Source organism: Antechinus flavipes, chromosome 3 (assembly GCF_016432865.1).
Source record: "Antechinus flavipes isolate AdamAnt ecotype Samford, QLD, Australia chromosome 3, AdamAnt_v2, whole genome shotgun sequence".
Lineage (NCBI taxonomy): Eukaryota > Metazoa > Chordata > Mammalia > Dasyuromorphia > Dasyuridae > Antechinus > Antechinus flavipes.
In genome coordinates, this window is record NC_067400.1 from 70,328,451 (window position 1) to 70,343,148 (window position 14,698).

At 33.6% G+C, this 14,698-nt stretch overlaps 1 protein-coding gene across 2 annotated transcripts in view; it reads right to left on the reverse strand.

Moving 5' to 3' along the window:
* Positions 1-14,698, reverse strand: part of SPAG16 (sperm associated antigen 16) — a 1,154,057-nt gene that overhangs the window by 1,112,060 nt on the left and 27,299 nt on the right. For both annotated transcript variants that reach the window (XM_051983613.1, XM_051983614.1), the window contains exon 5: positions 13,655-13,792. In XM_051983613.1, the coding sequence (XP_051839573.1) occupies positions 13,655-13,792 (138 nt within the window). The remainder of the gene's footprint in view (positions 1-13,654; positions 13,793-14,698) is intronic.

The following is a 14,698-nucleotide window of genomic DNA, read 5'->3' on the forward strand; positions in this document are numbered from 1 at the left end:
TTTACAAGATTCTTATAAATCTCTATTCCATATGGTCATGCCCCCATTGATTCTGGTTGTTTACAGCCATTCAAGTCTTTGTAGCCAGCTTGGAGTGACTGTTGGAATGGTCCCCATAGACTTTTAACTGTAAGACTGACAGGGAACTAAAGAACAGATGCCAGTTTTTGTTGCTTGGAAAGGAGTGGATTCTAAGGGGTGGCTAGATACCAGAAGATGGATTATTATTATTCCAGAAAATCCTCAGTGGTTTCATATAAGGAATCACAGTTTCTATTAGAATGTATGGAAAAAGACCAACCTTTGCTCAAGTAGAGATTAGTGGAAGAGCCAATTGTGGTGCCTGATTGGGGAAGTGTAGACATGTATGAGATCTTGGGAGTCATGACTTATCTAAGTTGCTGAGGGCCTAACTTTAAACAACACTGCATCCCAAATGGGACAGTTGAAATACCTAAGTCTCTGTAACAGTAATAAAAGACATTAAGAGCATTTTGTTACACAAATTATAACAACTATGTATGGATCAGTAAATATACCCTGGCTATTGACAATAGATGGAAACTAATTAAAGATGTTATGCTGTGACCTTGGCCATGAATGTAGTAGAATAGATATTCCATGCTTGGATTTATTGATGTCAGGAATGTCTTCCCTATTCCATGGCTAAGACTTGTCAAGAACTGTTTGCTTTTCCTTGGGAAGGAACAAATATACTAGCACTTTCTTATGATTATCTGAATTTTCTTTTATGTTGCCACAGTTTGATGGAAAACAATCTAAAAGAAGCTTCACTTCTTCACAGCACTGATATCCTGATGATGAATTGAACCAGATGAGGTGATAGTAGAAGAGGCCCTAGACTGAATGGTAATTTGTGAGAAACAAGTAAGAGATCAACTCAAAATTCAGGGTCATGCTCACTACAGTTCAAGTGGGGTGAGTATACTTGCTGGGAAGAACTAAAAATGGTTCCAAAAATAGCATGAAATAAGACACTGATTCATCCCCTACAGAGAAAAAAAGAAATTCAAAATTTTAATAGACTCTGGGTTGGGAACAATCAATATTCTCCACCTGAAAATTTTAGTGGCCTTCATTTTCCAAGTTATTAACAAGTATACCTTTTTTGAGTGGTTACAGAATAGATTACAGTCTTAGAAAATCTAGAGCAAACTATACAGCAGTACCATCCTCTGAATATTTAAAGGAGCTGTATGTTTGGATGTCTCTTTACATAAGGTCCAGAATGAAGGGAGCCTATAGCAGGCACAAATAGTGACCAGATTATTAAATGACCATTAGGTTTCTAGAGCATTAAGCTCCCTAAAGCAGCCATTCATTACATCACTTCAAAAAAAACATCTGCTTGCCCTGTTACTGGATCCTAATTGCTACTGAACTGAGAATATAAGGTTCTTTTATATCCTTTTCTCCAGAATTATCCATTATGATATGTATGACACAAAACATTTTTCACAACAAAAAAGATTAAGGAACAAAAGACTTCCACTCTTAAATGGAAATGGTACATCCAAGATTTTTCTTGCCTGGATCATTCAGGTATTAATTCTGTTGTGAACAGGTTATGATGCTGCTAGATCCTAAGATTTCTATTCCTAGTGCCAATATTTTGCCTCCTCTGCTAGTCCAATGGGCTAGAAGAATCAATTTCTTCAAAAATTGAGGGCATGCCCATCAATTGGGAAATGGCTGATAAGTTATGGATTTAATGGAATATTATTGTTCTGTAAGAAATGATGAACAGATCAATTTCAGAAAAGCCTGGAGAGACTTAGATAACTAATGCTGAATGAAGTGAGTAGAACCAAGAGATCAATATTTGCAGTAAGATTATGTGATCATCAATTGTGATGGACTTCATTCTTCTCAACAATGCAGTGATTCAAGGCAATTCCAATAGACTTAGATGGAAAAATGCCATTCACCTCCAGATGCACAATTATGTGCAGTTAAGCATAATATTTTCACATTTTTTTGTTTATTTTTTCTTTCTTGTATTTTTTCCCTTTTGGTCTGATTTTTCTTGCACAAAATGACAAATATGAAAATATGTTTAAAAGAACTGCACATATTTAACTTTTATTAGATTGCTTGCTGTCTTAGAGGAAAGTAAGGGAGAGAAAAATTTGGAACACAAAATCTTACAAAAATGAATGTTGAAAACTAATGTTATGTGTATTTGAAAAAAAAATCCAGTTCTTGAGAAAAACTTTCTTGATTTATGGATGGTTCTTCCTATTATTTGACACATAAACAAATAAACTTTGTTAGTCACTTATCTAGCAACTGGAAATATTATAAGTGATGAAAGTCCTGGAAAGTTCTACCAGTGGACTAAGCTAGTATGTAAAAGAAACTTAAGGAATGAAGAAAATAAGGTTTTTAATTACACTGATTCCTGGGGAGGAAGGGTTTTCTATGAATTTGGTTGAGTGATCTGACACCTGGAAAAAAATTGAATTATACAATTAGAGAAGCATTGAAGACGAGACCCACAAGGTATTCTGATATCCACTGTATATAGTTGTTTGTAGTGCATCAGATATATCATATAACCTATGCTGAAATTTTTAAATTATGAAAACTGTAGAGATTTGGGATTGGATCCTTCATCAAACAAATGATCAACAAACATTTATTTATCACATACTATGCGCCAGGCACTGTAACAAACTCTGGAGATAAAAAGACAATGAATGAAACAATCCCTACTCACAAAGAATTTACATTTTAATAGGGAAATATATAGAAGGTAAATATAAAAAAAAAGTTGTGTTCATATAAACTTATATATAATCTCCTTATGTAAGAATTATGTGCTGAATACTAATCAAAGTATCAGTCTTTGGAGAACCAGTATAATGACAGGATTTTCAGCCTACTGCTGACTAGCTAATTATTCCCTTTTCCTCTTCACAGGGCAAGAAATTTAATTCATTTCCTACATGGCACTGATTCCTCAAACAATGACATTGTTTCCAGTTGAGTCCTTTGCTGGACCAGAGTATCATTAGTCACTCTGGAAGATCAGTGCTTGCTCCTTTGGGCATTAATACTGTGCTGGATGTAAAAGTCAGCTTAGATACCAGCTTCAATATTCCTGTGGATCACTCTGATAGTTTCTGAAATTCCCAAGGTTTGAGATTCCATTCCAAAATCTAGAATGGAAAATAAATAAGTGAAAAGAACAAAGAGGCCTTGCTTTTCAGGAGCCATACTTTTTTCCACATAGAGGAAAGACTTTGGATCTTCTCTTACCAAATGCCAAGAGTCAAGAAATTACTTCTTTCCTGAAAGCAGAATGCTGTGCTTCTTTTGCGTGATCAGCAAGTAGGGTTGAGGCTAATTACTCTTTACAATTTAATTATGTCCACATCTCTTGCTTATTGCCAGTCTTCCTCCATTTTCCTTTTGCCTCTACTCCCTTGCAGTTCCTTTCTTTTTAGGACAACCCCAAGCAGTGTCTACAATGAAGAACACACTCCAGCAGCAGGTGAACTAGACTAATCCCTTAAGTGGTAGAAGATTATTAGGCTGCTTTGACACCTGAAGTGTAAAGGGGCCAACTAAGAGGAAAGTTAAATATGAAGTTAAATACTTGAGTTCCTGACCTAGTTGGTTAGAAGGCACAAAGGAGGTAACATTTAATATATCATTTAACCTGGAAGTTCGGTTCTTTTCATTTTTCCAATTAGCAATGTTGTTTTTATCATATTTATCCTATTTTTTGATACATGACTACCTCACTGCATTTTAATCCTAAATTTGAGTGGCTTGGCCTAGCGGAGGGCTGGATCAAAATGTGAGATTTTAAGGAATTTCTCCATGCCTTGGTTTTGTCATCTCTGAAAGAAGGGAAAAATAATTTCTAAGTCACGTTCCTGCTCTAAATAGATAGAACTACAATCTAGACAAAAAGGTTAAGCAGCAGTTTTTTAAGTTACCCTTCTGACCTGATGACTAAATATAAGCATTTAAAACACTCATGGATACACTGACAGCATTTCATTCATATCATTCTAGCTAAAAATCTCTGAATATGATAAAGAAGATGCTGAAGCTATCTTTATAGCACAATCTAAACAATTTCCTGGAAAATAAAAATCAAGCTACTCCCAACTTTCACCACAGTCAATCAACCAGCATTTATCAAATGTATACAAAGTGCCAGGTACTGTTGCTAAAAGGTGCTCAAAAGGCTTACATTCAATACTTACATTCAATTAGTGGAAACAAAAATCTATGTATCACACACTCACTCACACACACACATAAATATGCAGAATAAAAACAACAATCAGCAAAAGTTAATCTAGGGAGGAGACAATTTAGCATTCATTGTTTGAGGGGTGGGGTAGAGGAGAGGCAGTTTGGCTCATAACTGTGATTTTACCCATGTAGAGAGTTCCTTAGTGTTTCCCTTTAAATACATGTGTAACCATTCTACAATTTATAGTGTAAGGGAGCTGCCTATGGCACTAAAAATTTAATTGATCTGCCCAAGATCACATAGACAATATGTGCTCAAGGCAAGACTTTAGTCAAAAGCAAAATAATTTCAAGTTGGCACAGGGCAGCTTGGTGACCCAGTGGATGGAGTGCTGGGTTTACAATCAGGATGATTCCTCTTGGTGAGGTAAATTTTGGCCTCAGCCACTTACTAGCTCTGTGATCCCAGGCAAGTCACTTAACACTGCCTCAGTTTCCTTATCTGTAAAATGAGATGGGAGAAAGAAAAGACTCCAGTCTTTTTGCCAATAAACCTCAAAGAGGGTCACAAAGAGTAGGACATGATTGAAAAAAATAGGCAACAAAATAATGATTCCTAAATTATTTGAGATAGTTTTGATTTTGGATATTAATAACAATTTCAAATATACATTTTCTCTTTTGTTAATAATTAAAATACCATAAATCAAGCAGATTTAAGTAGGATGCCATTTTATTTAGACAGGTTTAAAATAACAATTCTGATGCCATTTAGTGTATTTACCTAAAAGGACTATGATGTCTCTTAATAAGCCATCTCACTTCCTTATTTTTCTAAATGAGAGATTAAAACACTTTTTTTTTTTTTTGGTCTTTTCATAAAGGATGAAAAATAACCTATGATTCCCTGGTTTTGTGAAATTTTTAGAATTTAGAAGACTCTAATAAGATATCAGTCACATGACCATTTGCTTAATATGAAATCTGAAATCTCATTTGTATAAGTGCTTCTCAGTGTAGAAAACAATCTGAAGTTATAGCCTCATCATAGATAACATTTATCCACATCCTCCCATAAATTCTCTAAAGGAGATATATCAAATATTCTTCTAGATCTTTTGATACTACATGGTTAACTTGATCTTATTATATCACAGGCCTGCCTCCTAGAAAGATATTTCTTTCATGATAAATTTCTTTCATTTCTCCTGCATAATAAAAACAACTAAACAGCTAATATTTATACGGTATGTTAAGTTTTGTAAAGCATTTTGCATATATTATTTGATAACTGCACACTCTTAATGGATCATATATAAATACCTATTAATTAATTCTTGAGAAATTTCAGTATTTTGAGGCTAAAAAACACACAGCATCATCAGAAAAATACTGATATGTCTGTAAAGAAGAAACAAAGGTTATAAAGCTAGTCCATTATAGCCCACTGGTTATATAGCCATTATACTTAATGAATTTCCTCCTCACATTTTGAAAAAGCAAAATATTTGGTTTTCTCATTTTTATCAACCAAATACAATATTTCTAAGTAGTAGTAAAGTAAATAAACTGGAGAAAACAAACAAAAAACTACCATAACCCAGTGAAAAGCAAAGATAGTCAAAGATAGTCATCTAAAGTAAGAATTTCAAATAACAGCAAAACCTTTTATAAATCTTTTACCTTACCATCAGACAACTGTAGACTCCAGGTTTCTTGCTACAAGAAAGTAAGATTGGTAATTGTTTTGTTAGAGATTCTGTCTCAGAAGGTCTTTTTCTTTGCTCTATATTCTTTTTCATCTTTATCAAAGCAGTACAAAAAAAATAAATATACAAATAATTTTTCATAATCCTTGAGGCTGGGAGGGTACCTAAATATGATACATTACCTTTAAGAATAGATTTGGGATTTGAACAAACTGCAAAACATCTTGAGGCAACATTAAGCATAAATCTGGAGCCCTGAAGCTCTAACAATCAGTACCTTAGAGCTTTATGACAACAAGCCACTTGAATTTCTGACAATTTAAATTACAGATAACATGTAAAAATACAAAAAGATTTAACATAGATAACACACACAATCCAAAACAACACATGCTCTGAGGTACTACTCTAACTCTCCCTGCCACTGGTGAGTCAGGTGAGCATTTGGTTACTACAATCCTTCAGAGTTCTCAGGGTTCTATCAGTTGAGATTAAGAGCAGAGATACATCTCAGCCAGACATCCCTAAATAGCTTTCAGTAAGGGGAATTTGTTAAGGTGTTACAAGTAAGGAGACTTCTTTATTAAAATCCTGGGACATGATCTCATGTAAGTACCGATCAAGTCCAGAAAAAAGGGACTACAGGCTGAGAGGGGACCAGTCAAAAGGGTAACTCACACCTACAGGTTGCTGAAGTCCATTTGTCCCCTTTGGGCTCAGAAGTTTCCCTCAGGCCTGGTGTTGTCTCTTTGCCAGAAGCCTGTGGGTCTTACTGCCATCAGAGGATCCAGGGATCCCATGAGGAAGTTGAAAATTGACATCCTTCAGATTTTCCTAATTTATAAGGTCTTTAAGTAAGAGAATAGGGAAGGAGATCTAAGCCAGAGCTAAAAATCAAATTCCTTGAATGCCAAGTTTTCTTTGACCTTTGCAATAACAAATTCTGAAGTAGGGTGATAATTTATCAACAAAACCTAATGCATGACCAAGTTTTCTAGAACTATCCAAACAAGATTTCCAGTATGCCAGTGGTTCTCAATTTTTTGTTTTCAGTATCTTTATCCTATTAAAAATTATTGAGGATCTCTCCAAAACATTTTTGTTTATCTGGGTTATATTTATAGACATTTACCATATTGGAAATAAAAACCATTTTTGAATCTGTAGACCCTCTAAAAGGGTTTCAGAGATCCCCAGGATTCTCTAGACCATACTTTGAGAACCACTGGTGAGTATACTATCACTTTAGTCACAAAGAACATTTTTATACTTCCTCTAAAGTCTGTGACCAAGTTTGTTTGACTGGGCATCTTATTCACTTATTCTAATCATGGTGATTTGATCAAATAAATCAACCAATTTCATCCTTACATCATCCCAGCCCCATGTTGCCCCACCACTTCATCAATAAGTTTTCCTTGCAACAAATTTATCAGTATGTTTGAAAAGCAAAGTTTGTACTTTCAAATTGTAGATAGGAGATTCTAAATTACCCATTTTGATTTAATTAAACTAAAAAGTTTGAGTACGAACAAAACCAACAAAGCCAAGAGTGGAAGGGAAGCAAAAAACTGGGAGAAATTTTTTACATCCAAGAAATCTGAAAAAGGCTTATTTCTAAAATATATAGAAAACTGACTCAAATTTATAAGAATACAAGCCATTACCCAATTGATAAATGGTCAAAAGATATGAAGAGATAATTTTCAGATTAAGAAATGAAAGCCATTTATAGTCATATTGAAAAAAATGCTCTAAATCACTATTGATTAGAGAAATGCAAATTAAGACTACTCTGAGGTACCACTACACACCCCTCAGATTGGCTAAGATGTCAGAAAAAGATAATGATAATAGTTGTTGGTGGCATTGTTAACTAATCCAACCATTCTGTTGAGCAATTTGGAATTATGCCCAAAAGGCTCTAAAACTGTACATACCCATTGATCCAGCAGTGTCTCTACTAGGCTTGTATACCAAAGAGATCATAAAAAAGGGAAAGGACCTACATGTATAAAATGTTTATAGCAGCCTTTTTTTTGTAGTGGCAAGGAAACAGAAATTGAGTGGATGTCCATCAGCTGATGGCTGAATAAGTTATGGCATATGACTGTTATGGAATATTATTGTTCTAAAAGAAACAATCAGCAGAATGATTTCAGAAAGTCCTGCATAGATTCATATGAACTGACGCTAGGTGAAATAAATGGAACCAGGAGATCACTGAACATAGCAACAAGATTATGTGATGATCAATAGTGATGGACTTGGGTCTTTTCATGAATGAAATGATTCAGGCCAATTTCAATAGATTTGTGAAGGAGAGAGTCATCTGTACCCAGAAAGAGAACTATGGGGACTGAATGTTGATGACAACATACTATTTTCATCATTTTTGTTGTTTGCTTGATTTTTTCTTTCTCTTTTTTTGTGTTCTTTTTGATCTGATTTTTCTTGTGATGATAAATGTGGAAATATGTTTAGAAGAATTGCCCATGTATGTTGGATTAATCATTGTCTCAGGGAAGGGATTAGAGGAAGGGAGGGAGAAAAATTTGAAACACAAGGATTTGCAAGGTGACTGTTGAAAACTATCTTTTACATGTTTTTTGAAAATAAAAATTTATTATTAATTTTTTTAAAATAAATTATCCATAATGAAAGGTTTTTTCAGTGTTTTGTATAAAGTCTCAGGAAAAATCTAATCAGCACAACATATAATCAAATATGGTAATTCACATTCTTCAACACTGAAGTTAATTTACATTCTTCAAAACTGAAAAATTGAAGTTTCTCTGATAAATGACTCTTCACAACTATTTTGAGAACTGACTCAAATTTAAAAAATAAGTCACTTCCCAATTGATAAATAGTCAAAAAGATATGAACAGTTTTCAGATGAATTAATCAAAGCTAACTATGTCATATGAAAAAAAGCTCTATTTATTGAAGAAATGCAAATTAAAACAATTCTGAGGAGATCATTATTGACCACAAAATAGAAAATTTTGATTATATCAAATTGAAAAGTTTTTGTACAAACAAAACTAATGCAGACAAGATTAGAAGGGAAACAATAAACGGGGAAAACATTTTTACAATCAAAGGTTCTGGAAAGGCCTCATTTCCAAAATATATAGAGAACTGGCTCTAATTCTCAGACGAAGAAATTAAAACTATTTATAGCCATATGAAAATATGTTCCAAATCATTATTAATCAGAGAAATGCAAATTAAGACAACTCTGAGATACCACTACACACCTGTCAGATTGGCTAGAATGATAGGGAAAGATAATGCAAAATGTTGGAGGGAATGTGGAAAAACAGGGACATTGATACATTGTTGGTGGAATTGTGAACACATCCAGCCATTCTGGAGAGTAATTTGGAACTATGCTCAAAAAGTTATCAAACTGTGCATACCCTTTGATCCAGCAGTGGGCTTATACTCCAAAGAAATACTAAAGAAGGAAAAAGGATCTGTATGAGCCAAAATGTTTGTGGCAGCCCTGTTTGTAGTGGCTAGAAACTGGAAAATGAATGGATGCCCATCAACTGGAGAATGGTTGAGTATTGTGGTATATGAACATTATGGAATATTATTGTTCTGTAAGAAATGACCAGCAGGATGAATACAGAGAGGACTGGTGAGACTTACATGAACTGATGCTAAGTGAAATGAGCAGAACCAGGAGATCATTATATACTTCAACAATGATACTGTTTGAGGATGTATTCTGATGGAAGTGGATTTCCTCGACAAAGAGATCTAACTCAGTTTCAATTGATCAAGGATGGACAGAAGCAGCTACACCCAAAGAAAGAACACTGGGAAATGAATATAAACTGCTTGCATTTTTGTTTTTCTTCCAGGGGTTTTTTATACCTTCTGAATCCAATTCTCCCTGTGCAACAAGAGAACTGTTCAGTTCTGCACACATATATTGTAAATAGGATATACTGTAACCTATTTAACATGTATAGGACTGCTTGCCATCTGGGGGAGGGGATGGAGGGAGGGAAAAATTGCAACAGAAGAGAGTGCAAGGGATAATGTTGTAAAAAAATTATCTTGGCATGGGTTCTGTCAATAAAAAGTTATTAAAAACAAACAAACAAACAAACAATTCTGAGATACTACCTCATATATATGTTTATGTATATATATAAAAATGGCAGACTGGCTAATAGAACAAAAAAGAAAAAAATGACAAATGGTGGAGGGAATGTGGGGAAAATAAGAAATTAATGCACTACTGGTAGATTTGTAAACTGATTCAACTATTTTGTAAAGCAATTTGAACTACACAAAGGACTATAAAATCATGCATAGTTTTTGACTTAGCAAAATACTACTAGGTCTGTATCCCCAAAAAAGACAAAAAACAAAAAGGAAAAGTACTTATATGTACAAAATTTTATAGCAACTCTTTTATTGAACTGTTAGGAGAGACCCTAGTCCACTGGGGCTGTAAGATCTAGTGTGCTAAAAAGCAAACCGAGTCTTACTTTGCCTGAGCTGGAACCATGGTCATGCTGGTCCAATATGTGCTGGTATTGCACAATGGATTCCCACCCTGTTGCCACAGACGTTTTCAGTTGACTTTCAAGTCCTATTTGGAGTCTGATAAAAGAGAGGTCTGGAAGCCACCAGTACTGCCACTAATTCAAGAGGTCCCTAGATCTGTTCCTGTTCTACTGGCATGGGACTGGAGCCTGCACCAGGACTGAATGCTGGATTCCCACCCTGATGTCACACACCTTTTCTGGCAATCTTCTAAGTTGCCTTCAGCTGGAAAATGTTCCACACCATCTTTTTGGGGTGTTCTGATGCTCTAAAATTTGTTTTAAAGACATTAGTCAAAAAAATTTGGAGAAGTTTTGGGGAGAGGTTAGATGAATTTTTGCTTTTACTCCAAAATTTTGACTCTGCCTCCCCCTTTAAAATATTTTGATAATAATATTTCAAAATGTTTGGTTTCCTTTGTAATTCTATGCATTTTATTCACTTAAAAACTTCATTCTGTGAAGGGGTTCATAGGCTCTACCAGAGTGTCAAAGGAATTCATGACACAAAGAAAGATTCAGAATCCATTACACTCTCTTACTAGCTCTCACAAGTCAAATTATCATGTCTATGCAGAGGATTCCCAGATCTATACATCCTGCCTTAATCTCATTTCTGAATTCTATTCACCAACTTCCTAGCAAACATGTCAAACTGGAGTTGAATAGGCATCTTAAACTCAAACTCTCATATCAAACTCAAAATGTCTAAAACTGAAGTTGTATTTCCTCCAAAACCCATTCTTCTGAACTATCCTATTTCTTTCAAAAGTACTACCATGCTATCGATCACCCAAGATTACAATCTGGGCATTATCTTTGACTCTTCATTCTCCTTTGCCTGACTTATTCAATCAATTACCACATCTGTTTCTATTTCTAGCATCTGTTCCTTTCTTCCAGCCAGTCGCCACCCTATTTCAGCTAAGTATTTCAGGAGAGATAGGTCTCTCCAGACCTATCAAAACAGATTCCCAATTGGTTTTCCTGCCTCAAATCTTTCCCTTCCCATGTACCCTCCACATGGATCACCATGTGACTCTCCTACTGAACAAACTCTAAGCTTGAATACACCAAATTTCTTGTAATTAACAAATCAGTTCCTTTCTGTAGCTTTATAAGCTGGTCCCAACTTAAGTTTCCAACTTGTTACAAACTACTCTCCTCACACTAGTCATAGTCAGACTGACCTTCTCTGCTCTTCATATTTGACACTCCAGCTCCCATTGCCAAGCTTTTGCATTATCCATTCTCCATGGCTAGAAATGTTTGGGAAATGCATCATGAATTAAGACTATTAGTGCATTATTCTTTACCAACAGATACTTCTAAATTGTAATATTCTCCTCCTGAAAATTCTTTAGATTTTTAGTTACAGATTTAGTAAAATGATCTCAAAATTTAAATCTAGAAGAGTAGGACCTTCCACCTTTTATAAAAGAGAAAAATTAAATCACATGAGTAGTAAATGGCAGGGCAAGAAATTCAAGAATTTCTGACTCTATATGGCTCCATGCTATGCACCTTATTTTATCAGTGTTATTTGGTAGAAGATAACAAATTTATTTTAGAAGTGCTCAAAGCTCAAAATTTAAATTTAAAAAAAAAAAAAGCTTAAAAAATTACTCAGTACAATCCCCATTTCCTCCCAACAATTCTTTGGCCCAGTACTAAAAATTGCAAATCATACCATTTTTCGAGAGGTTCAAATGGATAGAGTGCTGTGCCTAAAGTCAGGAAGACTCATTTTCATAAGGCCAAATACGGGGAAGTCACTTAATCCTATTCACCTCCATACTTCATCTGTAAGATTATCTGGAGAAAGAAATGTAAACCACTCCAGAATAACTTCTGCTAAAAGACCGAAACAAAAACTCCAAATTGTCTCACAGAGAGATGGATACAATTGAAAAGTGACTTACAGTAACCAATTTCCTAGGAAGAATATCTCCAATTTATAAAAATGTTGTCAAACTTTTTCATAATATGCTTCACAAATCAGCCCTTTCCTATGCTACTTCATGAATTTCATTCTAGATTACAGAGAATCAACTGTAATACATGATAACTAAAATTATTTTACAAATCTGCCATGCTTAAAATTCTATAAAATATCAGTTTAGTTAAAATGAATGATATCTATGAAAGTAATAATTTTAAGTTATAATTTGAAACATTAATGAACAAAAATGTTAAAAGCCAGAATCTCATATAATTATTTGAATGATACCTGATTTAATCATGGTTCTTTTTAATATGAAATTAATAATTTACAAGTGAAATGGCCTATTCATTTTGATTACAGTTATTAGCTATAATATTCAACTGAGCAACAATGATTATTTAATGTCACTGTGGCAAAACTTTTTCATGGAGAGGATACAGCTATCCAAAAAGAAAAATTAGCAAACATAAGCAATAGTGGAAGGGGAAATCAGGCTGTTAGAACACTATGAATTCTATAAAAAAATATGCTGTCAAGTTCTCAGCACCTGCATTAAGTATCAACAAAAATTCAGAATAAACAAAGACAGATGCTATAATTTACTTTTTAAAAAGTTAATGAGAAAAGATGGCTATAGATATAGTAAGATTTTATTCTTAATATATGAAGTATGCCTTTAGTCATATGTATTCAGTATAGAATTCATGAAGTATAGAAATACAATTTAGCAGATATAAAACAATCTAAATAGATGACTGTCACTTAGTTTTTGACCCACTGACATATACTAAACAAAACCAGATTATAAATGTTGCCTCTTTCTTACAAAAAGGAATTGGCTCTCTTGATACAGACAATAGTTTCACAAAATCTTATATGCATCTAATCTAAACATATCACTTTTTTCTTGTCCTTCCAAGGCCCAATACCATATGTCCTGCAGAATGGTCTTTAATACATTGTTTGGTGAATTAAATTTGAAAACAACAGTTCTAGAAATACTGTCCTTTGGGATTTAAAAGTGACTGGTAAGAATTGTTACCATATTTCATTCAACTCTGACTTCAACTGAATATAATACAGTTTTACAGATATATGTAAAACATACTTACAATAAATCTTTTCTCCACGTATTAACCTCTATTAATAGTTCATTTATTTCAATGCAAAATAAGATCACTAAAGGTAAATTAACATACTCAGCTGCATCTTTATAGTGCTTCAAATCCTTCTTCAAATATTTGTTCTCACTGTCCAGAAGCATATTCTGAGTGTACACATCTGGAACAAATCCAATATCTGGAGGTTTAAATGAACCCTTCTGAATTAATTCATACCTAGGGTAATACAAAATTAAAAATCTATCATTTCATTCTACTAATTTAAATCATATTTAAAATAAAAAGAGTATCTTATAAGCTGGCATCATATTATATTTACGGTTTACTTACTATCCATGAAATATTTCCTATATTAAGAAACTTATGGAAGTATTAAGTGCTATCATAATTATCATTGTCACCACTGCTGTCATCAGGTAGCCTGTCTTATATTAATGTCTCAAATTAGTTTGTAAGATTTAAAATAATTGACATGACAAATTATTTAGCATTTTAAAAAATACCTATCAGGAAAAACAATTTCTGCATGAGATCATAGTATAAGAAAAAAACATACATGTCATATAACATCATGTCTTATATTTTCAGGACAGACATGACAACATATTAAAATGAAAGGAAGTGAGAAGAGAGGAATGGAAAGGCTAGAGTTGGATTCAAGTTACTTTACAATCTCATTTAGTAATTTTTGTGAATGGTGTGATACAAATACATTATAACTAAACTACTAAATTTATTTATTACTATGTTTATTTAACTATAAATTTCAATTAAATCACTAAACTACTGAATAGAAATCTAAGACATATGGTAAACACCACAGCAGAAATACAACTCTGAAATAAATTATTAAAATATAGAATATGTCAAAAGAAAGAACTTAATATCGTATTGTGAAAATTTTTTGTTCAAGGGAGAAAAGTAGAGAAAATCTATCAGAAGATGAGATTAAGTTCAGTTATTGCTCTGGGGAATGAACTTTTGAAGAGAGAAGAGAAAGAGAACTTTAAAGTAAGGTATGAAAAAGATGAGCTATTTGTCCTTCTGAAATTGCCCTCTCATTCTATGAACACAAGAGGATTGATTTAAAAGGGATCTCCAAAGCAATGACTTAGTATAGAT